At 41.2% G+C, this 27819-nt stretch overlaps 1 protein-coding gene across 1 annotated transcript; it reads left to right on the top strand.

Moving 5' to 3' along the window:
- The first annotated feature begins 625 nt into the window (after positions 1 to 625).
- On the top strand, positions 626 to 27819 carry LOC126236519 (alpha-amylase-like). The gene is made up of 11 exons (XM_049945884.1): positions 626 to 840; positions 9928 to 10079; positions 11543 to 11708; positions 14985 to 15100; positions 15639 to 15766; positions 15862 to 15984; positions 17196 to 17317; positions 22493 to 22709; positions 25320 to 25438; positions 25522 to 25677; positions 27619 to 27819. The coding sequence occupies exons 1-11, from the start codon at positions 667 to 669 to the stop codon at positions 27631 to 27633; spliced, it is 1488 nt and encodes a 495-aa protein (XP_049801841.1). The 5' UTR covers positions 626 to 666; the 3' UTR covers positions 27634 to 27819.

Below are 27819 nucleotides of genomic sequence, written 5' to 3'. Positions count from 1 at the left end.
AATACGTGTTACCTTTTTTCGCTTTACCCTATACACGATTCGAAACACAACAGTGACAACAAATCATCATGTTATTCCCTAAATATCACTGTAAACAAACATTAAAGCGTGAAAAGAAAACGGCGGAAAGAGAACGAAGTTTAATCTTCAACGTACGCCAAACCGCACGTTAGTTAGGCAGCTTAGTTGGGCATTGGCCTGTAGTGTTCTAGGAAAATAACAGAAATTCCTATCAGTCAAACAAACATCTGAACTAGTTCGTAATTAAAGCAAGGGTAACTTTTTAGCGATTGCTTTGGATAGCCCTTTTATATTCCAAAAAGGTCGTTAAGAACTATGATTCATGTCATAGCTATGTGCAACAAATATTCTGCGCAACAAGACGTTGAAATCTTCGGAGAATATTCTATCGTACTTTTTATCGGTACATAGCGTAACGCATCGATTCCGGCAAACGATGAAGCTAATCACGAATTCCCCCCATCATCCTTTTAGCGGTACGCTCTTATCGTCTGCAACTAACTTGAACTGATCTTTATCAAACTCTGGAATAACCAGGAGATATTTTTGTAGCTATAGTGTTTCCCAAGCCAGCCGCGACTATAGCCTATATAAGGGACGGTGTGGGAGACCGCCTCTAGCAGTTGCGTACCGCAGAAGCCGGCAATGCGTGCCACACTGTGCTTTGTTGCCGCCCTGCTGGGTGCGGTCAGCGCCCAGTGGGAGCCCAACGTTGTCGACGGCCGGTCGGCCATGGTCCACCTGTTCGAGTGGAAGTGGGTGGACATCGCGTCAGAATGCGAGAACTTCCTGTCGGCCAGGGGCTACGGCGGCGTTCAGGTGAGCCCGCGGTGTTTGTGATTTCGCAGTACTCCTTTAAAAAGGCCTATCTCGAGCAGGCATGCAGGCCCTGGCTGCATAAATATCATTCTTTTTTACTCATTCCGACTTCTCAGGTGACTCAGTTACCGCTTACCGTTAATCACCTTAGCGCTTAGGAAACTATACTTGGATAGAAACTATACTTGGGTACGGTGTGAAGAATGAGTCGATGTTGTAGGATTTCGGTATCGCGTTATTACGATAAAATCTCTCTTACGGACAATTCCCATGATGTTATTTATTATATAGCTACCAGTTTAGGTGCTTCAGTGCACCATCTTTAGGCCTTAACTGACGCTGAAGGAGTTAACTCTCGTCGTATACACAATTCCTCGTGGTCAGTATCTATGAACTGTTTTTCGCAGACTACTTGTAACAACAATGTTGAGTCTCCAACCATCAAGTAGTGGATGGCTGGACACAGCATTAGACAAACACTAATCAGTTGACGTACTGAAGCAAAATATCTTATATTGTTCTTCAATGTCAATTTGAGAGATACTTTATTTCTTTATAAATTGCTGCGTCCCTATTCTTGAGCTTCGTCTCGAATACAGAAAGATCAGCGAAACCATTATGACCATCGACCTACTATCGATATAAACCCTTCCAGGTTATAGCAACGTCACCTGCCAAGCAATGACTGCTGGTAAGACAGACGCACGGTGCATGTAGTATCAGTGAGCGTGCTGTCCATGTGTAGAATAGCGAAGCCGCCTGATCTATCTGAATTTGACTGACGGCAGACTGTGATGGCCCGAAGAGTCGGCTCGAGTATCTCGGAAACTGCACTACTTTATCGGGTGTTTGAGGAGTGCTGCAGCGAGTGTCTTCAACGCGTGGAGAAACCAAGGTGAAACTACATCCTTACGTCGTGGGGTTAGGCGGCCACGCCTCATTAAGACGTGGAACGTCGTAAGCTGGGCAGGCTGGTGAAGCAGGTCAGGTGGCGCACTGTGGCGGAGCTAATATCAGACTTTAATTCTGGACAGAGTACAGGTGTTTCAGAACATGTAGTGTACCGAACACGCCTAACGAAGGGTCTCCGCAGCCGAAGACTCAAGCATGTGCCAATGTTAACATCACGACCTCGGCAACTAAGACTGAAATGGACACGCTACCATCGGCCAGCATACGTTGGCGCAGTGGCAGAGCTTTGCATGGTCTGATGAACTGAATCCCGATACCTTCTTCATCGTGCCGATGGGAGGGCGCAAATCAGTCGTCTTCCAGGGGAACAGCTCCTTGAGACGAGTACGGCGGGACGGAGACAAACTGGAGGCGGCTCTGTTATGCTCGGGGAAACATTCCCGTGCCCATCCAGGGGCCCTGTGGAGCGCGTCCAACCCACTATGACGGCCGAGGAGTATCGTACACTGACTGCAAAGCAAGTACATCCGCCATGACGATCTTGTTTCCCGACAGCAATGGCATTTTTCAGCAAGATAAGCGCCATGTCACGGGCCCAGGAGGGTGATGCAATGGTTAGAGGAACAAAATGGCGAGTTCCAGCTGATGTGCTGGCCCCCCAACTCGCCAGATCTAAACACGACCTGGGATGTGATTGAAGGTGATGTCATAGCTCATAGCCTCCTTCCCGGGAATTAGGTGATTTGTGTGTACTGATGTGATGCCATCTCCTTCCAGCGACCTGCTAAGGCCTCATTTCTTCCATACCATGATGCGTCGACACACCGGTTATTAGGTAGATGGTCATAATGTACTGGATGGCCAGTGTAATGAAGACTAACCAACTGATGTAATAAAGTAGACAATCTTATGTAGACGGAACTAGTTCTCGGTTTTGGTGTTTAATGAAGTCTTTTTATACGTAACTGCAAGTGTCCACTGAACTAAATGTTATCTGTGGATTCTAGGCGCCATCTTTTCGAAGTGTAAGAGAATACTAAAAGTTATTAGATTTCTACGATGCCAATAATCTCTAAGTGAATTAGGGAGACTTTATTAGGATTCGATCCCATCATTATCACCTGCACCACCATTACTTCCACTAACAACTTTATCACTGCTGCTAATCTCTCTCACGTCTCTGCAGTCCATGTCTCCTTCATCTTACGTCTAGCTATCTACTTTTTTTTCTTAATGAGGATTTCCACCGTCATTCTTTGTTCAAATGAGTCCTCCCTATTTGCCATTTCAAACAATTACAGTCATTTAGTTTCAGCTGCCCCATAATGGCAAACGGGTGAGGTGACCCAGTGGTAACATATGGGTCAGATCTCTTCTGACCATCCAAATTTGAATTATCCATAGTTTTCCTAATTTCTTAAGGGAAAACCCAAGATGCTTTACTTTAAATGATTGCGGCTTCTTTCATTTCCCGTCCACACCCAATACGAGGGTGTGCTTCTTTTATCACTGTAAGAAGGAAGTTAAATTTTAATCGTCCTTCCTTCTATAATGTTGTCGTTGTGGTATTGAAACGCCCCCTTTGAACAATTATACAAGACTGTGCTTATCCTGACACACCATATTTTTAGCGCAACGCAATCTCACTTTCAAGAATCCCTTCAAAAGAATGGCCCTGACTAACATTAACCTATACCTTTCACAAATCACTTACCTCACAAAAATCTTCGTTACTCGAACTACTGCAATACAGCGAGCGCCACTACTGCCAGCTAAATAAAAGATTCAAACTACGGAAGGCACTTACTACTGATAGGCATAGTTAGCAAATGAAAGATTTTAATAGAGAACAAACAATGTATTTACCTTAATAGTCATAATATATATAGCAGTTCATGACATCCAGTCTTACAAATTTCAAAACTCCGCCATCTCTCTCCCCACATCCACCACTGCTGGCGGCTCACCTCCAACTACGCAACGCTACGCGCTGTTCACATCCAGCTTCCGCTGCCCAACACTACAATGGCAGACAACAATGCAAACTAGCCACAGACTGCACACAGCACAGCCAGTGATTTTCATACAGAGCGCTACGTAACGTTGCCAATAAGAAAACATAAACAGCCTACTTACATAGCCCCCATGCTCCCCACAAAAAATTTTACAAATTGTTTTGGGCAGTGGCCAATAATGATTTGAAGAAATTTTTCATAATTACAATAACAAAGATATTAAATGCATACACTTATTGATACAATGTCGGTCAAAACCTAAAATTTTCTCACAGTCCATAAAGACAGTCCTGATCATTCATCACAGTAAAATTGCAGTGTTTTTTTTCTCAAAGTCCAAGCAGTAAAAGAAAATGCACACGGAAGTAGTGGATTTCCATGCAGTCTTGAAGAAGTAGTGTTGTCCTTCCAACGGAAAGACAGTGCAGACTCTTGACATGCAGACAGGTGATGGGCCACACCAGAGCAAACCCACAGCAGAGTCAGTAGAAGTTTTGAAGAATATTGGTAGGTAGGTCATCACAGAGCAGACCCACTATAGTCCTGGTAGAGATTATGGTATTGGTGGGCCACCAGAGGTGCAGACCCACTGCAGTCCTTGTAGAAATAATGGTATTGGTGGGTCATGAAAGGTGTAGACCCACTGTAGTCCTTGTAGAGACGGCCAGCAGCCATCTGTTGCGACTGTGCAGGTGCACAGTCACCATCGAAGATTCTTGTGGACAATATAGCAAGTCCATGAACCACCACTTGTGCACTCACAAAATTTTTTTTGAAATGTCCTTAGAACCAGCAATGCTGTTATCCAGTCCCTTGCTGAATTATTAACACACGCGCAAACACTATCATTCCCTACTTCTCTCATATTGTCCATATACTATGACCAACAGAAACGTGTGCAGTGAAATGTAACTTACAAGTTACTTAATTTGATGAACTGGTGTCAATTACAATTTTATAACATAAGAATACAATAACAAAGGTACAAAATACATCATTAAAGAACATTACAATACAGATAACATTTGTAATAAAACAGGCTTTACAAAAGAATCGAAATAAACATGTACATCAGTGTTACGGGAATTATGACATGAGTACATACATAAAAGATCAGAATAATTTTCGAAAGATCAACTTCACACATGAACATTAAAACAAAACAGAATAAATAATGTCTAAACATCTTCACAGAGAAAATAACATATTATCAGAAAAATTCTACAAGATAACTCTTATTAGCTAAACACATTAAGACAGGTAAAACACAAATTCACATAGTGTAAAAACACAAAAATACAGTGTTTTCAGTGTGACATTTGGTACTGCAGTCCAACCCAAAACTTCATTCCATATATCTTTCCTCTTATTTCAACATTTGTTTCCCCCAAAAAATTCTATCCAAGCATGCTTTCTGTATTTATATGTTCACATATTTCTTACGTCATTATTTATTTTCCATTATCTTACATCATTTATTCCAAGAAAATCCTACCTAAACTTGTTGTCTCTAAACCCTACTTTTTGTTCATATCCTCTTTCAAAATACTTTTTTGGCCAAACCATTTTCTTATAGCTTCTCAATGCATTTCTTTCAATTCATCACAACTTGTTCTCTTATATGGCCTACCCCATCTTAAGCTAACTTAAATCTACTGAACTCAGATGCTAAACTAAGGAACGAGGCAATGCAACAACACAAAACGATTAACACAAACAGCAATGATAAAAAATACAAATGGCAAAGCAAGCAGCATAAATTAGCAAAGCAAATGCAATATTACAACTAATATAAGGCAATGTGCAGCAAACAAGAAAAATAAATTCTTAGTAAAACTGGCTTAACAGAGTAATGTAAAGTGAAATTTAGTAGCACTATGCCTGGCAAACAGCAGCAGTAAATGCTATAACTTATACCTAAGCATGACAAAGCTCAAGCAGAAAAAATAGTACACTAAAGACAACAATGCAGATAAAGGAAATGTATAATCACATCTTAATGTCTATGTAATTAAGGTGGTGCACCACAACTATTTCTACAAAAGAAATTACCAAGTACTTGAAAAGAAAATTCTATATGCAATTCCTGTGAAGGGAAATGTCTTTTTGTGCTCTCTTTTCTAAGAAAGTTTATCAGAAACGTATTCTTTACTGGGTCTGTAGACAGAAAATAGTGATATTAGTACGTCTATTAAATTTTATAATAAACAATGCTGCAGTGCAGCTACAAACTAGATATTAAAGAAAATGAGCAAATATGTACAAAGGGAGGCATGAAACATCATTCATTAGCCATATGGCATTTCATAAGTAGTACAGAAAATCTCTCAACTACAAAGACAGAAGTCATAATCAGGTGTATAGACATAAAATATTTCTCGTCATTTCATTAGACATTTCAGTAAATATAATAAATTAAGAGCGCCACAGTGTTATCATATGTTTTCAAGTTTGAATGTGTCGTATTTGCGATGCTTTCGACAAAGAAATGTCAATAGCGAGGATAATGGCCTCTTTTTTTTCCACCTAATGGCTTTCTTTTGTCAGACGACTACCTCTCAGCTGGGCGTCCAAAACGCGTTACGTCAAGGTCACTTAGCTTTCTTACTGAAATATTTACGACAGCAGTTTGCAGTACAGTGACAGTCTCATATAAAAATTCCACAGTTCGAGAATTTGCGTTGCAAATCTGTAGAAACAAAAGCCTATAAATATAAGTGTCCAAAAAAATATTCGTCAGCATTGTGACACAGTCACGCATTTACACACATATCATAACTCTTCAAGTACGATTCTTGGTTTCCAACATACTTCTACGCAAGTGAGAGTCCCTAACCACTACTCATTATTCCTTACCTTATTACACATATACATATTCGTCGACACTTCTTCAATATTTCATCTTAATAAATATGTAGCATAATCAAATTCATGATATAACATCAGCTTATTGATCATAAACATACCTCAATAGCATAATACACATCGTCATCGTAAAAATAACATCATAACACCTCAGTAAAATCTCAAAAACGTCGTAGCTTTCTGCAATAATGTCAAAACCTAAAAAAATTCTGTGCTCATTTCAATAGTGTCATCTACCTCAAACGTACTTTAAAATCATGCTCCCTTACCAAATATATCATTCAAAGCTCTCATAATATCACAATGGTTCCGAAAAAATATGAACAATTCACAAAGTACAGAAAAATACAATTTCGTAAGTGTGAAGTTATCCAACGGTGTAATTACGTAAACATCTGTCACTGATGTAGTAAAATAAATGTTTGTCTCTCTCAGTTAAATGATCAGATAGCTGTGTATTTTGTGTTGGAGAAATATGATACCGATGTGTAAAGTTGTATAAGCAAATACCATATTAGCTAGGGCTCCTTGTGCTTGCCAAACACGTGATACACAAATTAGGCGTGTACCCCCCCCCCCCTGAGGATTAATGTAATTATACCCACAGGTGTTACAGATTACAGCAATGGAATGAAATGTATCACGGAAAACCTTTGTATCGTTGTACTCCAAATATCTTTAAAAATAAATATTTTATGTACAAAATTAATCACTCAAATACGTGTACTGTAGCGCTAAACTGTGCGGCATGTTGTAAGATAATCTCTGTGGAAGTCTCGTAGTTATCGTCCTCCGAAAGCTAAGTTCTGCAGAAGTCAATGTACATTCCTCATGATAAACAAAAGTGAAATGCTTTGTGTATAGATATCGTAGTTATTACGCTTATTGTTGTGATGAAGAAATTACTGTACTGTAACGTATTGTTGTCCTACGGAAAAGGCTGTCTCCTTGTAGCTATACCACAAAAGTTACTACTAAAACATGTTTTACTTTCCAGAATAATTCAGAAAAACTGTGCAGATATAAAACAGATACACCGCAAAAGCAACATTGTAAATTGTCACTCATTAGTAGCGTCGTGATAAAATCGTGTAGCTGTCACATAAACTAACCACTGTGTCATCTGGTATCTCACAGAAAGTACTTTAAATCCAAAATGTATTTTCAAGTAAACCAAAATGTTGCATTAAAATCTCATTAGCAGTACTGGTAAATGTTCTAAGTACGTAAGCCTTATAGCCGTTACGTAATCGTGCAACTAACATGCAAGAATGTACACACACAATGACACTGTGACGTCTGTTCACTATAACAATGCATTCGTAATTTCTGTTTAAATAAGTTCTCTTGGTTCTTGATTGGATATTTAACTTCAAACATTGTTGCATATTAACAGATTCTAAGTCTGACAAAGCATACCGCTACGCGCTGTTCACATCCAGCTTCCGCTGCCCAACACTACAATGGCAGACAACAATGCAAACTAGCGACAGACTGCTCACAGCACAGCCAGTGATTTTCATACAGAGCGCTACGTAACGTTGTCAATAAGAAAACATAAACAGCCTACTTACAGTCTTCAGTGCTGAGACTGGTTTGATGCAGCTCTCCATGCTACCCTACCTTTGCAAGCTTCTTCATCTCCCAGTACCTACTGCAACCTACATCCTTCTGAATCTGCTTAGTGTATTCATCTCTTGGTCTCCCTCTACGATTTTTACCCTCCACGCTGCCCTCCAATACTAAACTGGTGATCCCTTGATGCCTCAGAACATGTCCTACCAACCGATCCCTTCTTCTAGTCGAGTTGTGCCATAAACTTCTCTTCTCCCCAATCATATTCAATTCTTCCTCATTAGTTATGTGATGTACCCATCTAATCTTCAGCATTCTTCTGTAGCACCATATTTCGAAATCTTCTCTTCTCTTTTTGTCCAAACTATTTATCGTCCATGTCTCAGTCCCATACATGGCTACACTCCATACAAATACTTTCAGAAACGACTTCCTGACACTTAAATCTATACTCGATGTTAACAAATTTCTCTTCTTCAGAAATGTTTTCCTTGCCATTGCCAGCCTTCTATAATATCAGCTTTAATTTCCATTAGTTATCTTATTTCTGTGCCCATTATCCCTGTTCTCGGTATTAAGTAAAAGCGCGCACAATATTCAATTTACATTGCTTTATTTTCGCTTTGTTCTTTTTTATAATTTACCCACACCTACTTATACTTCCAAACTTCGTTCGATTTATTCTACCCTTAGTAGCGTAAGTTGTCTCTCTACTCCATAGTAGGGCTTTTATTACTGTTCTGCCTTGACCTACACTCTTCACAATTTCAGTTTATATGTTGCGTTTTTTTTTGTTATTTACACTTCTCGGTATTTACATAACTTACAGCTCGTTATTTCTAGCCTTACCTGCAAGTCTTTCCTATTGTTTCCGGCTGCGACGAATTCTGTCTTGTCCGTGTATTTTACCAGAGACCACCGCTAGGACTCCTCTTTTAATCTACGAAACGAATAACACTTATAGGCAATACAGAGTATATTCGCCAACACTTATTCTCATGTCACGGCGTTTCATTACTCTGACAGATAGGACGTTTCCAACATCTGTGTTACAAAGACATATTTGGTAAGTAGTCTGGCGATCCCAGGGTGATGCAGTGCCATCTGGAGAGGACTACGTGATTGGGAGCAGAGGGCTATGCTGGCGGTGGAGTAAGATCTGGCAGGGTCTCCCACAAATGTCCTTTACAAAAAACATAGATAAAGATTGTCCACAACGGGTTCGCCTGTGCGATGCTCCAGAGGTCGTAATCAACACAGTTCACCTCGAGCAGAGGAATTCTAAACAAAAATCTGTCCCGCAAGTAGAAATATTCCTGATGGGCCAATAACCTGTCCAGGTACAACATCAAACTGACTATAATTTCCAGTAAATTAATGCATTCGTTACCGGAAGTTTAGATTAAATAGTCATGGAAAAATAGTTACGAGACGATGCAACCAATAAAATCCAAAATGCAAAACTTGGAACTCTTTCATCAAAGGCGAAGGCCCTGTATTGTTTAACGGTTTCCAAATAACGTCCTATAATTTACAACACGACCTACTGCTAGTTTCGGTAATCTGAGGATTTGTGTCTCTCTACATTTTTCAAACTGTGATTGGAACTGTTGTAGACAAGTACATGCTATTAAAAATCCCTACCTCCCCTAGTCAAACCTAGCTCGTGAGTGTGTGGTATGAGGGACACGTTTCGTAGCAACCATGTTTGTTCTTCCAGGTATCCCCGCCCAACGAGTACATGGCCATCACCAGTAGCAACAGGCCGTGGTGGGAGCGCTACCAACCTGTCTCCTACAGGATTGTCAGCCGCTCCGGATCCGAGGCAGAGTTCGGCGACATGGTCAGCCGCTGCAACAATGTCGGAGTTCGGTAAGTCTGCTCTCAGTGATTCCAATTCTGTTTACATCTGAAGTTAGCCGTCTTCGTTATGACAGCAAACGGAGACCATACCACAGCTGGCTAGACGTGTACGTTATTACGGCAACAGCCATTCTGTTCCAAGCATCGTTCGATCTATACTTGAGTATTGCTCATCAGTGTGAGATCCGTACCAGGTCGGATTGACGGAGGAGATAGAGAAGATCCAAAGAAGAGCGGCGCGTTTCGTCACAGGATTATTTGGTAAGCGTGATAGCGTTACGGAGATGTTTAGCAAACTCAAGTGGCAGAGTTTGCAAGAGAGGCGATCTGCATCGCGGTGTAGCTTGCTGTCCAGGTTTCGAGAGGGTGCGTTTCTGGATGAGGTATCGAATATATTGCTTCCCCCTACTTTTACCTCCCGAGGAGATCACGAATGTAAAATTAGAGAGATTAGAGCGCGCACGGACGCTTTCCGACAGTAGTTCCTCCCGCAAACCATACGCGACTGAAACAGGAAAGGAACGTATGACAGTGGCACGTAATGCGCCCTCCGCCACACACCGTTGGGTGGCTTGCGGAGTATAAATGTAGATGTAGATGTAGATGTACTTTTCTGACATAGTATTTATGTCTTCACGGTGGTAAATACTTACAAAACATGTGTAACGAATTTCATTCATAGCTTGCAATGCAGTGGTAACAGTAACGTATGTCGTATTCAACAATGAGCGTGAATGATCTCTTGGTATTCCGTATTCTTATAGTAGAGATATTTCATAATTAATCTCACTATTGTGATAACCACAACCAAGAAGAAAATAGCCAACGTGGTACCTTATCCTGCTTAGCCATATGGAACCCAGCGTATGAGAAAAGTTTCCAAGATCCAGAGGCATTCACACAAACAACACACAATAATGTGCTTGACTATTGTGCACGGAATCCTTGTAAGTTCTCTAGTAACGTTTCTTCTATCGTACCGTTCGTCTTGAAGATGAAAAAAACACTGAAATATCTAGGAATGAGAAGGTGAGACGCGATAATCTTTACTAGATTATGTCAGTTTCCAGCTGACAGTGTCGTCATCGGAGATATAAATGTCATCGCACTAGGTAAAAACATGAAGGTAAACAGTTTTCCACTTACATCCTGCAGCATCTCTCACTTTGTTATACTCAGAGCAGTAGTTTTAACGTCCTTGGTTTACTATTATTGCGTCAGAGAAAGATTAATTGTACACCGTTTGTATTTCCACATTCCATTCAATAGTAATTTACACTTACATTTACAAGTCATGCCGACGAAAGATGAAGGTAGGCATTAATATGCAAAAATATTGGTTTCTAACCGTGTATATTCCCTTATCAATTTTACTAATAAGTGTATTTCGCAGACTTTAGCAGAAAAGTAAACTGTATTGCGTTGACACAGACAGTTTCAACTGATTAGTTTCAAACCCTTCTTTGTGGCAGAATCTACGTGGACGCTGTCATCAATCACATGAGTGCCTCATGGGATGGTCTGAGCGGCGTTGGCGGCAGCAAGCCGAGTGGATACAACTACCCAGACGTCCCATACACGCAATCTGATTTCCATTACCCACCGTGTACCGTGAACAACTACCAAGACGCTACCAACGTAAGTAGTTACAATATTTCAATGTAGAAAAAGAGAATATCGATTTTTCTGTAGCGGCTATCGAACATCACCGATAATAGATCTCACTCTGTCTATTGTAGATTAATTTTTTATGCTTTTACGCTTCAGTTTGAATTCAAGCGCAGTACAAGGCACTATTGACTAAAGAGTAGCTTCAATGGAAATCAAAGCAAATATAATGTTCCAAGATCCTAAGCTAGCGTTAATGTCGCTTTGGAACTCACAAAAGTTGGGCAGTCTACCGTTTTTAATTTAGAAAATATTTTACCATCGTGGTCACGTGCCAATCTTAGTGAGTTACTGACATTTACCTTTACGAGGGGGGTAAAGTTCATATGAGCTAATGGTCTATCTATCACATAAAAGTCAGCTCAATCTGATTTCTTGATTTGTTAATGTGTTTCTGGGACGGAGCGTGTAGCCAACTGAACACATGCGGAGGCGAATGTTCAATATCACGCAAGTAGTAACCCAAACGATCACTTTAATGTAAACATTCTGGTGTTGGTCTGAAATTATGGGGAGAGATCATAGAAACCGTTCTAAATTATTTGTTGCCCTCCGATGTCAGGCAAGCGTACCGGCAGGCCGCTGTCCACATATGTGACCTCAGTGTGTAACTGAGCAGGTCATTTGAAATATGTAGTGGATCAGAAAATAACGGAACGCTGCTACTGTTCCTATTCATTCTCATTCTGTACCAGAAGAATCTTTTATTTGTTAATATTTGGCTTATAAATACCTTCTAGGATATGACTGGGAGTTATTACTAACTCATACAGGTTGTCTCATTTATCTTGACCACCACAAATAACTTTTTGTCCAGATGCAAAATACAAAATGCTTCTAGCAAATGTTCTTTAGGCGTCAGGAGGACATCAATCAGCATGATTGCCTTCATTGTAGCTTTGTTTTTTACAAAGATATGAACAGCAGTATGACTTTTTTAAATGGCACCCTGGATTTTTTATTTGGTAATTCATTTCCTCTCCTAAAGACCTATTCAAAGATGTATCGCAGTGTACCATTCACTGAAACAAAACGCTGTTAATTACATAACACTGACTTTGACCCTGGAATCACCAACTTGCTGGAGTTTTCAGAAAACAAATCACAACCAAGTAAAAACATAACACAAAATTGACTTTGAGTCTCTTGTACCATTGACCAGGAGTAGAACATTCAAAGGTGCTCAAAGTGGTGACCCTGGGCACCGATACACTGATGCACTCGTTGAATGAAAGAATTATTTACTGCTTCCAGTGTTGCCTGCTGAAGAGAATTACAAACAAGCACGATACGTTCCTGCATGTCCTCTGGAGTTGTTGGAATATCGCGATAGACAACGTCTTTAATGCATCCCCAACAAAAAAGTTCAGAGGATTTCAATCAGGAGACCTAGCAGGACAAGAAACTGTCCCTCCTCGAACAATCCATCTGGCAGGATGCCTTCGGTTCAGAACACGACGTACTCGCAAAGCATTGTGTACAGGACATCCATCGTATTGATACCAAATAATCATTCTGGTTCATAGCGGCACATCATCCAGAAGAGGTGGAAGAGTTCGTCTGAGGAATTTGACATACGCTGTGCCCATACCATTGATGAAATAATGGCCAATAATTGTAGTACCAAGCACCCTCCGGCACACACCGTCAGGTGGCTTGCGGAGTATGGATGTAGATGTAGATCCCACACCAGACGTTCACTCTCCATTGACGCTGATGTTCCACCTGTCTAAGCCATAGTGGGTTGTCGCTGGACCAATAATGCATGTTCCTTGTATTTACCTGACCTTTGTTTGAGAAGGAACATTCATCGGCAAATAGAACACTGGAGAAGAAGTTCGGGTTGGCGAGGATTTGCTGCTGTGTCCACTGACAGAACTGTACACGATTCTGGAAATGATTCCCATGCATCTCTTGATGTAGGTGTACATGGTAAGGGTGGAACCGGTGACGTGTAAGAATACGATGTACACTCGTTTTAGGAATGACAATCTCGGGTTCAAGCTGTCGTGTGCTCACATGTGGATTCATAGCAACGGAAGCGAGAACAGTAACTTCGGCAGCTTCGTATGTGCGAGTGCTAAGACGATTGCGTTGTCGTGGGTTGAAACTTCCCGTTTTCTGAAGCGTCGCAACAAGACGAGAAAACATCCGTCGGGAAGGTGGGTTCCTGTCAAGATATCGGTCTCTGTACAGTTCCGCTGCCTGCGTAGCATTTCGCCTACCTTCGACAGCAACAACAAAAACAACAACAACAATAAAAGAAACGTTATGTCGATGCAGTTTGTACGAAGGACAGCCTTTATTGTATGCCTACTCTACACAACAGTATTTAAAAGGACTAAATTACTGTTCTAAATGAAACCGTACATAAGAAAACAATATTGCAATTACTCAATTACTATTCTGCTAGCTTACATTCCCCATAGATGAGTAGCATTTCTACCTTCTCTTCGCTGGTGTACTTTCTACTCACACAACTCTTCAACTGAAGATGGTTGACGGAATGACGGGTGTGCATTCTCCATATGTTTATATTTGTGCTCTGTCAACGTGAGCACTTGGATGAATTCCATTACCCTGAGTACCTTAGCCGGCCGCGGTGGTCTGGCGGTTCTAGGCGCTCAGTCCGGAACTGCACGTTTGCTACGGTCGCAGGTTCGAATCCTGCCTCGGGCATGGATGTGTGTGATGTCCTTAGGTTAGTTAGGTTTAAGTAGTTCTAAGTTCTAGGGGACTGATGACCACTGATGTTAAGTCCCATAGTGCTCAGAGCCAGCCTCAATACCTTAACCAAGCGCTGGGAGCGTCAACGTCAATGTCGTGTTATGTAATTAATAACGTTGTGTTTCAATGAATGGTACTCTGTGATAGATTTTTGAATAGGTCTTTAAGAGAGGTAATGAATTATCGAATAAAAAATACAGAGTGCCAATTAAAAAAGTCATACACCTGTTCATATGTTTGTAAAGACCAAAGCTACAACGAAGGCAATCATGCTGATTGATGTCTCCCTGACGGTTAAAGAACGTTTGCTTGAAGCAGTTTGTAATTTTCATCTGGACTAACATTTATTTAGGCTGGTCAAGATAAATGGGGCACCCTGTATATTATTACCGAATTTGTACGAGTGTTAAAAATCAGTAAATAGCAGAATATTTTCTACACATATTTGTTAGCATTTAAATTGTTGGACAGCCCTGAGTCAGTGTCTGGAGTGAGTACAATTATTATTTCTCACCACAGGTACGTAACTGTGAACTTTCTGGACTCCACGATCTGAATGACGGATCTGAGTCTGTGCGTGGAAAGATTGCCGCCTACATGAACACTCTCATCGGCAAGGGAGTTGCTGGTTTCAGGTAGGTTCACCAAGCAGAAATTTTGTGTGTGTTATGTAACTATAGCACATAAAAGGAAGTGTGTCACCAGGAAATTCTGTTGGCCTTGATCCGATTAGCTGTACGTTACTCATAGAATGCCCAGCAGGTGATTTAGAGTGACTATTGCTTTCTTTTCTTTTTTTTCTGTGAAAGAACAGTTTCTTTGAAAAATGTATACATCAGCCATGTAAGTGGAAAAGTTATCATCTTGGAAGATACAGGCCCTATTTTATAACATAAAACTGTTTCATGGATGCTACCTGCCATGCCAATAAATTTTTGTAAAGTCGGTTAGAGACCTTATATTCAAATTAAATATTTTTCGAAAGTGTTTGACAGAATATGTATATTTTTGGATAATGTCAGCAAAAATAAATATAAGAGTCAATGTAAGAACAACTAGAAAAGATAGTAAACTCTTCAGCTGACACCAAAATTTGGCCAGAAAATTTCACGCTTATTTGTTTCCCGCCCGGTTAACAGCTCTGTCTGTGACGGTGTTATTTCTCCTCTTCAGAATTGACGCAGCTAAGCACATGTGGCCCGACAACCTGGCCATGATCTACAGCCAGCTGAGCGATCTGGACAGTGGTGTATTTGGAAGTGGGAAGAGACCTTTCATCTACCAGGAGGTCATTGATCCTGGTGAGACATTAAACATATCTGACAGGGTGTATATTGAAACAGTATATGTTACAAAGATCAGGAAGTATATGATGTGGTTTTCTTTTCATTTATAGGCACTGAAGCGGTCAAGAAATCTGAATATGTCGGCATTGGAAGAGTGTGCGAATTCCAGTATGGAACCGAGCTAGCAAAGTGCTTTAACAGACAAAACCAGCTGAAGTGGCTAGTCAACTTCGGTAAGAAAAATTATCTCACAACGCATGTCATTACATTTTGGCCTAAATGATAGAATTTACGTGTTGGGACTAACATCCGTCTGATTCATATCTTCAAATCTTTTCTGTAGTCATTAGAGATATAATCAGTTCCTATGCGTGATGCTACAGGGGTAACACTTGCACCTTGCCGACATGTGGTATAGACATTACATCCTATAATGAAATTTGCTGTTTGATTAATGATTTAAAGTTTACAGCTTGTGATGGCTAATTTTACACTCACGGCATGGCACGGAACATCATACGATGATAGTGAAGTATTCATCTCGTTGACAGATTAGACACTGCATGTTATGCAGCTATCTTGATGTCGTGAAATGGCTGGTATCTTCTTCTTCTTCCTCTGGTGCTTCTAATGCGTCAATTATTATGTAAACCCTTCTCATCCAGCACCCAGCCCAGCTTTTGTTTTTCCTCTAAATGTTTCCAGCATTTACCTTTTCATTCCCCACGTGTAACGCATGCACATTGCTCATTTTTCCTGTCCATTTAACGCCTTAAATGCTTCTCCAAATTCACATCTGGAAAGCATCGAGGTAGTCGTCCTCTCTCCCTCGCAGGGTCCGTGGTTCTGCACAGTAAGAACAACAAGTCATACAATACAATTCACTACAGTTTTCCTTAACAGCTATTTTAATGGACTATGGGAAATGCTTTCTTGTGTAAAATATTTATTTCATAACACGTATTCTTGTTTTTATTTCTTTGTTACATGCCGCGTCACTGGTTATTTTACATCCTAGCTACGGAAAGTTATCAACTTCTTTCACTAAATTATTAGAAACTTTCACTTTTACCTTCTTTCGTTCTCTTGTAAAAACCATTGCGTCAGTAGTCTTTACATATATTTTAGTTCCATATTCTTCACAACTAGTTTTTCAGTTCCTTTAAAATACTGTTAAGTGGGTTTTAATGTTCACTTAGTAATACCATGTTATCAGCAAATCTCACACATTTGATTATTTTTTCTTGTACTGTCAAATCACACTTTTGGTGGAAGCAGTTTTTAACAGTTTATGTGAAAGAAAAAAAAACTTGTCTAACCCCTCTCGCAGTTTCATTTATATCTGTCACCTCACTCTTTTTTCTTACTCTTACCATTTGTGACTTCTCGCATGGTTTCTGTATGATGCAGTACAAGGCGCTTTATTCTCTGCATCTAATTTCAGGTGAATCCTGGGGTCTAGTAGCCGGAACCAGTGCCCTTGTGTTCATCGACAACCACGACAACCAGAGAGGTCACGGAGGTGGTGGCAGCGTCATCACCTTCCAGACCCCTAAGCTGTACAAGGTAGGTTCCTCTCTTGTAACTGCTCGCAAAAAACTACTTTCGTACATCAGTATTTTTGGAAGTGTGTTGCAGAAAACTCACTTTACCGAGACATGCATTTCTCTTTGAGTTAACAATCTTATAATCATCACCTGAATTGGTACCAATTTTATGTGACGAAGAAAATTAAATATCACGCTTAATACACCAACACCAAAATCTCCGACTTCACTTTTTTGCTCAATGTAGCGCACTTATAACGTTTTGGTTGCAAGGCAAGGAAGGACTGAGCCGTGAGGGATCGACCATCCTTGCTAACGTCCATACATGTCAACGTAATTTATTAAACTCACAACTACTACAATGGAAACAGATTACGTTAGTTAAAAAGTAAACACCGTCCAAGCGGCATGCAGTAAACAATACATCCATAACAGTAGCTTAAGTCCCACGTGTGTGAACCCACAAGGACTAAGGTGCTGCCTCACGACAACAATGTTAAATTACACAGCAATATGCTTTCATCGTGCAGGAGACAAAGGGGGCCTTACAGTGCGACAATGAAACTCAGATTTACAAAACACTACTTTACGTAAAAATGCCACTTGGGAAGAAATACTCATCAGTAGAAAATATAAACATTAGCACTTTTCAGATACAATAAAGTCTGAAAAGGCGACAGGATACGCAATAACTAGGCTAAACTCTTCAAACACTTAAACGGGAGGCTGAGCAGAGCACCACAGTAAACAGTTAATGCCTCGAAGTAACCACACACTGAAAGCCACTGCACGTCCTGGCACCCGACAACACTTAACGCCTTCTTGGGCAAAGATCCGATTTAAAGACGTGACGCGACTATCTGTCATGGCTCGGCTCACACAACATAACTAATATTTCACGGTAAATGATAACAGCCAAACAGTTGCAGGATAAAGATTTTTTAAAATGCTTGACCATGGTTTCGATGTATCTAAATATACCTTCATCAGAAGTAAAGTACACTGAAATCACATCCTGCAGTAGATATATATAAAAAAAATCGTGCCAAAGGCGTCCTGCAACTGTTTGTTATCATTTACCGTGAAGAATTTCAACAGTTGCTGTTTCAGTGTTTCAGCCAGGTTTAAAATCTTGTGATAACTAGTATTCCAATCAGTATGGCAGTAGTGAATTTGCGTATAAATAACAATAATTTGTATAGGCACAACTCGGCTGCCCTAAGGAGACAAAGAGACTGCAGTAGGATACAGTGCAGTGGGAGTCAAAGACACACAGCAACGTCATTCGAAACAGTTGAAGCACTGTGATAGTAGTCATGAATTTACGGCGCTAAACAAAATCACTGAAATGAACTATATGACTATGAAATAGGTTTCGGTATTAAAGAGAAAGTGTAGTATTTCAGTTTTAAGGTTAAATACTAGCGAAGAATTGCAAAATACCTTATTATATCTCAAAATATATTGAAAGAGACAACGGAGTGGTTGAGACACTTGGCTCGCATTTGGAAGGGCGGAGGTTCAGATTTGGTTCATCCATATAACAAAGGTTTATCGTGGATACCTTGCCCCGTTAAAGGCAAAACCGTTGACAGTCCCTTCAGAAAGGAGATGATCGACTTCCTTCCCCTCCTTTTCCATCTCAACTTGTGGCCTGTCTCAGTGGCCGGATCTTGATTTTTGACCTTTGAAGAAGATACGTAATGTTTGGGTTACGCATACAAAACGTATTCTTTCTTACTTTTACGAGCGAAAAACACTTAAATAAGTAATACATTTAACTAAGACCATAACGTTTGAAATTTCTGGTATGCTAACTACTTGTGCAATACATTTTGTCTAAGTTTTGGTTTTGCAGAAAACTCTCATGGACAGCCGCAAATGTTAGCAGACTGCTGCCTGCGTTCGGAGAGGTGCGCCGGCCCCGGATCGAATCCGCCCTGTAGATTAAAGACCCGGCGGATTAACGACGAGGCCCGGTGTGGTAACTAGCCTGGATGTGGTTCTTAGGCGAATAATGGGCTAGTACCTACGTCCTGTCCCAGTTAGAAACGGTTCTCACACTTTTATGTGGGATAATAGACTCTCCCCTCTCATTAATGCGACCACCCATGAAAAGCTTCAACAATCACCTTTCGGAGCACCGACCGCTGTGAAACGTAAAGGAACAGAGCCAGTGATGTTCTGGAAGGTACCGACAGGGACGTGGTGTCACGCTGAATCCTGTGCAATGGTCAGCTGCCCTAGGTTGAAGATCCGTGGTGCGTAAAGCCCGATGCAGGTGGTTCCCCATATTCTTGACTGGATTTTCACGCTCGGAGTCTGGTGGCTGGTAAACTCATCCTGGTGTTCCTCGGAAAAACGCACTAACTCTGCGAGCATTGTGCCAATGCATTTACGGGTGGACATGGCCTCCAAGAACGTGCATACTTACTTGGATCCATTCTGCGTTCCAGAATGACGAGGTACCCAGGAAATGCCACGAAATGCACCCTTTACTTTCAGATGTTTTGTGCTTTACACTCAAACGGCCATCTGTTCGACGGAGCAAACACGTGATTCATCTGAAAAGGCCACCTGTCGCCGCTCAGTGGACTTCCATTTGCCATACTGGCGTACAAGTTCCAAATACCAACTTCCGTCGCCGATGAAAAGCAGTCAGCATGGGTACTTGAACAAGGCGCCTACTGCAGAGGCCCAAACACAGCAACATTGGCTGAACGATTGTTGAGGGGATACCATTAATAGCCGTTTGGTTCATCTTGGAGATCAGTTGTGCCACTACATCGTATACTCCTGACATCTATGGAGTGCACCACAGTCGCCTCGGGGCCGCAGTTGGATAGCGCCATTTTACCGTGCACGGTATACTTTAACCAAGGTGGCACACGAATAGTTCACAAACTTTGCCGTTCCGGAAGTGCTTCCAGCCTCTTGCCGAGAGCCAATACTTGTAAAGCATTACAAGTTTATTTGGTACCTCTGTGGATAATGTCACATTGAGCCATGGACCCAAGATTATAAGTAGATGTATTATTGGACAGTGAGCATACGCAAATATGGTTGTGGAAGAGAGAGATGAAGTCCTTATGTCTTCTTCCGTGTATTCTCTCACTCAGTTCCCTCCATGAGGAGCTAGTTAAAAACTTGAAGCTCGTAAGAGTGAATCCACTCACAGTGTACAGAGCTCTTGATTCTTGATCATAGCCCGTCGGCTGATAACCAACAACGCAAAGCATGGCCAAGAACTTTTTTCTCGCCTGTGAGAGGCGAAGTCATTAATTGTTACAACAGACCAGTTGTTGTGTGCGTCTGTTTGAAGACGTTTCTTGAAAAGGGGAATGATCCGCGCTTTTCGTCCAATTACCAGGAACGCTTCGCTCCTCCAACGGAGCTTCTTTCGGCTAATCTACATAGAATCGCGTTTGTATCCCATCACGTCCTGAGGCCTTTCATCTGTTGACAGATTGTAGTTATTATTCTATCCCGTGCTCACTTATTTAGAATTATGTCATTTGAGGTTCGTGCGAGTATGTAAACAAGGATCCTCAGTGCAAATTTATTCTGTGAATCAGTTTTGGAAAATCATGTTTACTAATTCGACCTTCTCTCTGTCACCCTCAGTTTCGATACCCTTATGATCAGAGAGTATCTGTACAGATGTCTTCAGTCCGTTTACTTAGGAGTTTCTGTCAATTCAGTAGACAGAATTTTACTTTCGATTCCCTAGAACGCCTCGCGCATGGCTCTCTTTACACTAGTTTTGATGTTCAGTTTTTGATTGTGGTTCAAGTGGCTCTGAGCAAAATGGGACTTAACTTCTGAGGTCATCAGTCCCCTAGAACTTAGAACTACTTAAACCTAACTAACATAAGGACACCACACACATCCATGCCCGAGGCAGGAGTCGAACCTCCGACCGTAGCGGTCGCGCGGTTCCAGACTGAAGCGCCTGGAAACGCAGTTTTTGATTATCTAGGAGGTTGTGGTTAAGTTTAGATTTCCAGTGAAGATATCTTTGTGATTGCAGCAGCTCTCGAAGACGTCTATTGAACTTGTTCTATTGGTGCTCAAGATTTTCGGTACTTGAGATAAAGTCTCCATGTTGAACGCTCAAGTAATCTGAAATCTGTTTTTCTGTTGCTCTTGTGAAGCAAAACTATCCGCCTACCGTACGTTAACACACAGAAAATTACTGTATTTTTCCTTGACGCAAGATGACCTTGTCCCACACAGAGATTGTCCTTACAGAGAACTATGCCAGTAAAGTTCTTTCCAGTTTCTCTCCCTCTCGTAGAGTTCCAGAAAAGCCCCTTGGACGCTACATTTGCCTTGATCTCCGCATCTTGGTCTTTCGTTCAGTTCGTCTGCTCATCCATAATAATGCGGACATACTCGTACAGAGAAACGTTCGCTGTACTTTCGCTGAGCTTTTCGACCGTTACGTTCTGCTGCTGCATTAGGAAAGAACATGTGTCGCAGTTCTCTCTACGTGGATCGCTTCACGTTACGTAGTGAAACAGTAAGAGAGGCAGTACAGCGCTACATGCTACATGCTACTCAGTGGCTCAGTACGAACGCAAGGCTGTCATAAAACTAAGCCTGAAACAACTTTGGTATAGCAGTGTTAGAAGAAGGATAATTTTTAGTCCCTTCTCCACGGGCGTATTTGCATAGGTTTAGCGCTCTCTCAACATTCTTTTCCGGCACCTGATTCCTTAGCGAAATATATTTGTTGTTGATTCTGTCGTAGTATTTGTTAGAGTGGGCGTTACATTTTTGAACTCTCTGTATATGTATTTCACTTGTTGTAAAGTTTTCCCCTGATCTTACACAAACTATGGTAAGATCAAGTAGAAGAGATCCATAAAATTATTGGGATTAATGTTTTATAAGAAACCCAGTCGAAACTGCTAATTTACCTACACAAATATTTAGTTGTAATGCGAATTTTATCAAACTTTTTTTGATTTGTGTATTTCCACCCTCACAATTTGGTCTACCACTAATGTGACATACCACTACCTATAAGAACAAGTGTAGAATTGCAATTGTGTATGCTGTACCATAATTAAAGTGCATGTCTCGCAGTTCTCTCCGTATGCAGTGCTACGTGTTGCTGAATGGAATAAAATCATTAGAAAAACTGTAATTGAACCCGCTTATGATATTTATTAGTTGATAATATTTTCAGATGGCGAACGCCTTCATGTTGGCGTGGCCGTTCGGCTTCCCACGAGTGATGTCCAGCTACGAGTTCAGCAGCTCAGATGACGGACCCCCACAGGACAGCAACCAGGCCATCATCACTCCCACCATCAACTCCGACGGCTCCTGCGCCCGCCCGTGGGTGTGCGAGCACCGCTGGAGGCAGATATACAACATGGTCGGCTTCAGGAATGTCGCTGGAAGTAAGTACATACTGTCATTTGGCCCGTGCTCTGGATAACTTCGTATGTATTTCTAAAGGATTATTTTTTCTAGCAAATTGGTATCGTCCATTCACGACCTTTTTCTTACATTTCTTATAAGTAATTTCTCGAGATGTATGAGTGTGGTGTGTACATATCAAGTGAAATTTTTGATTACGAGAACGAAGAAACGAAACCTAGTCTACTCCATAAGCACGTGAAACGTCTCTAACCCACAGTGGAGTAGGATTTACATTTCAGTTTTGCTGTGAGTTCTTCTGTAACGGCTTTACATCGTTGAAAATACATCGTTGAAATGTAGCCCTATCTGTAATGTTGGTAGCTTTCAGTGGCTCAAAAAATGGTTCAAATGGCTCTGAGCACTATTGGACTTAACAGCTATGGTCATCAGTCCCCTAGAACTTAGAACTACTTAAACCTAACTAACCTAAGGACATCACACAACACCCAGGCATCACGAGGCAGAGAAAATCCCTGACCCCGCCGGGAATCGAACCCGGGAACCCGGGCGCGGGAAGCGAGAACGCTACCACACTCAGTGGCTCAGCTGGTAAACCCATACTCAGCACTACATATTTGGAACCAGATGTGGCTGGGTTAATATTCGCTCATCTATTCTGAGCAATCCGGCTTTCACAGAACACATCTCATTAACGACATTTTTGGATAGTGAGTATTGTCCACAAGAAACATCTGAATCCGATGCCGAAAGTATTTCAGCAGCTGTCGTCACAGTCTTCTCTTATGCACCTCTGAGAGCACTTACTAGCATGCATGAGATGTTTCAGGGAGTGTCATCGCAAGAGAAATAATTTTTATCTACAAATGTAATCACAATTCTCAGGGATTGTAGCCTTGAGAGTTAAATGATACTGTTAATATTGACTTTGAAGCAATAAATAATTCAGATTTTAATATCGTTATTTTGATGTAACCTGACAGTATATAATCTAGTGTTCCGACATGATTGCACTATTGCTGCGTTCCATACGTGTGCTGCAACTTAGTTAACGATCTTTGTCTGCTGCCGAAGAAGATGGACGTGGACTTAACATTTTGTTTCGTCAGTAAATTCAAGTTCTAAAAAGGAACGTACCTTCAGCGTACAATGAAACAGGAGCGAAGAAAGTATCGTAAGACGACGAATTAGTATTTTCAGGTACATTGCTGAAAAATCTGAACTGACAAACGCTTGCAGATGGGAAGCTGGCCCTAAATATCCCGCGCTCCAGAGGCGGATGGAATGGGAAGAATCCTTCTATGTGCCACAATGGTACATACCCTTTGCCATGCAGTACACATAAGTTTTCAGACTTAGGATGAAGTGTGTGGTGCCCGAGGAAGAGAAACCGTGTAAAAGAGAAACAGCCTTCTAAACAACGGCACGCATAGAACGACCTTGAATAAGCCAATCGCAGCCTAAGTTTCAGAACGGCCGAAGATGGCCGCTGTTCCACACACAAACCAGCTTGATATCCTGACCTGGCGAGGATCATAGCTAGCAGCGATTCTCCAGGCTAAGTGCTCTGCTAGAATTAGTTGACTTGTTTTGTCATGGTGAGCCATGCCAGTGATGTGTGAGCATCATAAACGTCCCTTAAGCCCAGGTTGAGTTCTATACCAGACGTTAAGTATCAGCATATTTCATTAAGCAAGTTTCTTACACAAACAGCAGCATTACAATAACAGTAAGCAACGTTATTACACTCTCTGTTATTGGAGGTCGTTTCCCTTTTCTTAATTTTGCTCCAAACCATCATCACATTGTCTTTTCCTCTATTTTCCATCGACCTATGATAATTTTTCTTTATCATACGTTAGTCAGTTTTTTTCTGTTACAAGGAGAGACACAGAAGCTGCTGTTGCTACTAGCCCTGGTTCTCGTACGCAGTGTTGTTCCAGTGGACAGCGTACAAAATCCCTGGCGGGCAGTAGGAGAACTATTGACGCTAGCGTAAGAGATTGTTGTGAAGAGCGTTACGTGACCAGAAACATTAGATACGATGCCTGATACAACATTTTTCTGATACATTGTTTTTCTCACACCAGCTTCATTTTATATGCCTGTGATTTCCTCACTGGCCTGGAAAAAGTGTAAATGAAATCCCTTAGCACGTCGTTAATATTCATTAAACACTAATCACCGGTGGCTACAGAGAAGTGTAATACATACCGCCCTCTGGCAGGCACTTAAGTGTGATTTGCAGAGTATCCATGTAGATGTGACACACTGAACTGTTGTCTCTGGAGCTTTATGTATTGTCGCTAAACATTAAACGATATTATCGTGAAATAGGGAGACAGAGCCAAGGATATTATGCACGAATCGAGGTGTCGGTCATTAAAACAAACTTCAATGACCAACTTTTACCTGAGAGAATGAAAATGTGTTGTTAGCGCCCACCTATAGATGGAGAAATGATCGTTTTTCCAACACGCTTTTCGAGAGTGGAATGGCAGAGAAGTAGCTTGAAGGTGGTTTCATGAACTCTCTGGCAGGCACTTAATTGCGAATTGCAGAGTAATCACGTAGATGTAGATGTTACAGACAAATCCAGTACATGACATTTTCTATCGTTATCTTTGCAGCTACCGAGGTTGCCAACTGGTGGGACAATGACAACTACCAGATAGCCTTCTCTCGAGGCACTGTAGGCTTCATTGCCATCAACAACGAGGCCAGCGCGGACCTGAAGCAAACTCTACAGGTATGTCCAGTGTTAAGATGACCTGCTGTGCCGCGGAATGTGACACGATGCAGTGACAGTAACGAGGCGGTCTCTTATTACAGACTGGTCTTGCGGGAGGCACCTACTGCGACGTCATTTCTGGTGAGGTGAGCGGCAGCAGCTGCACAGGCAAGTCAGTCACCGTGAACTCCGACGGAACCGCCTACATCGAGATCCTGGTCTCGGAAGACGACGGCGTTCTCGCCATCCACACTGGTGTAAGTAAACTACAGTGCTAATTTCATCTGCCGCACTTAATTCTCTCAAATCGAGTTTCATTGAGTAATAGACGAGCTTTCGTACAAAAAGTTGCCATTATGATGGACGTGACTCTACCATTCTCGAATTCTGTCGTGTCGGTTGTTGTCTTCTTCAGTCCGAAGACTAGTGTGATTCTAACTCTCCATGCTACTCTATCCTGTTCAAGCTTCATCTCCTAGCAACTACTGCAACTTCCTTGCTAATGCATCTGCTTACTGTATTCACCCCTTCGTCTCTCTCTACAACTTGAACTCCACGTACTTCCCTCCAGTACTAAATCCGTGACCCCTTGAGGTCTCAGAATGTGTCCTATGAACCGAACCCTTCTTACAGTCAAGTTTTGTCACAAATTTATTTTCTCCCCAATTCTGTTCTCCCCTCATTAGTTACGTGATCTGCCCATTCTGAGGCACCACACTTCAAAATCTTCTATTCTTGTCATGTGTAAACTATTTGTCGTCCATGCTCCACTTCCATACATGACTGCATTCCGTACAAGTACTTTCAGAAGAGACTTCCTGGCACTTAAATCTATACTCGTTGTCATCAAATTTCTCTTTTTGAGAAAAACTTTTCTTTCCTTGCTAATTTATATTTTATATCTTCTCTACTTCGACCATAACCAGTTATTTTTCTGCCAAAATAACAAAATTCATCTACAACTTTAAGTGTATCATTTCCCAATGTAATTCCGTCAACGTCACCTGATTGGATTCGACTACATTCAATTATCCTTGTTTTCCTGTTCTCGGCGTTCATATTATATCCTCCTCTCAATACACTGTCCATTTAATTCAATTTCTCTTCCAAGCCCTTTGCTGTCTTCGACAGAATTACAATACCATCAGCAAACCTTTAAGGTTTTTATTTCTTCTCACTGAACTTTAATTCCTACTCCCAATTTTTCTTTTGCTTGCATTACCGCTTGCTAAATGTAAAGACTGAATAACATAGACAGTACGCTACAACCCTGTGTCACTCCCTTGTCAACCACTGATTCCCTTTCATGCCTCTCGACGTAGCTGGCGTCTGGTATGTGTACATGTCGTAAATAGTCTTTTGCTCCCTGTATTTTACTCCTAATACATCCAGAATTACAATTATGGAAAAATCATGAACTATGACGTGCATATTTCACTGAAGCAAGATCGATGTTACGACACTACACAGTCTGCAGCGTGAAATCCATTGCAGTTAATTTGCTCAATCGAATTCTCACAGAATCGCTACGAGAGTCTTAAGTGTTTGGTATTTTATCACAGGGAAAATCTGTGCATCACCCGCCAAGTACAATCTTCCAATTGTTTATCACTTAAAAGTGGAGATCTCATATTGTAAAACTTCACATCACACAATACCGACATCTCATTCTAATACGAGCTGCAATGCCTTGAAACGCTCAGAGCTCGCAGGTGTGCTTTCCTTTTACTTAACAGTGTAGTGGAACTAAGCTGCAACGGCGCAAATAGAAAATTCGTCATATGATCTTCAGGAAATCATATCTTCTGGGGCAGAAGTGAAACGTCGGACCAGAATAATGTTTACCCTAGCGTACGACTACAGTATAACAACTTATCCACTACCTGGTGCATACGATGGAGTGCTACATTTGCTTATAAAAAGTAAACTGTATGATATTGAGTCTGATTTACACGGAAAGTTGGATACATATCGCGAGTATACTGATTGCTAATGTTTATTTAAAAATTTTTGCAAACTATATTTCAAAAGATCGAAGTTGGTTGTTGTTACAGCCATCACCTTGCTATACTGTCTGATGAATGGTTAACTATCGAGAAGAACAAAAGCTTCTGCTAGTGTTTGAACAGACATTCAAAGAAAATTAAGGGTAATCGCTTTCATCGTCATTCACTCAACTCTTTTCTGTTTTATTGCAGTCAAAGGTCGCGTAAACATCTCCAGCGGAAACTGTGGATCGAAGAGACATTTGCTGCGTCATCGCTGAGAGACTGAAGAGACTTTGTGCCACTAGTAACTTGCATATATTGTATTACTTTTATAGATTCTCTGGCTGATGTAACATGACACTTTGAACTCAGTAATAAAATTTTTTTCTCTTTGTTGCTTGTAACACGTAA

The sequence above is a fragment of the Schistocerca nitens genome, chromosome 2 (assembly GCF_023898315.1).
Source record: "Schistocerca nitens isolate TAMUIC-IGC-003100 chromosome 2, iqSchNite1.1, whole genome shotgun sequence".
Taxonomy (NCBI): Eukaryota; Metazoa; Arthropoda; class Insecta; order Orthoptera; family Acrididae; genus Schistocerca; species Schistocerca nitens.
This window is presented reverse-complemented; position numbering and strand designations above follow the sequence as displayed.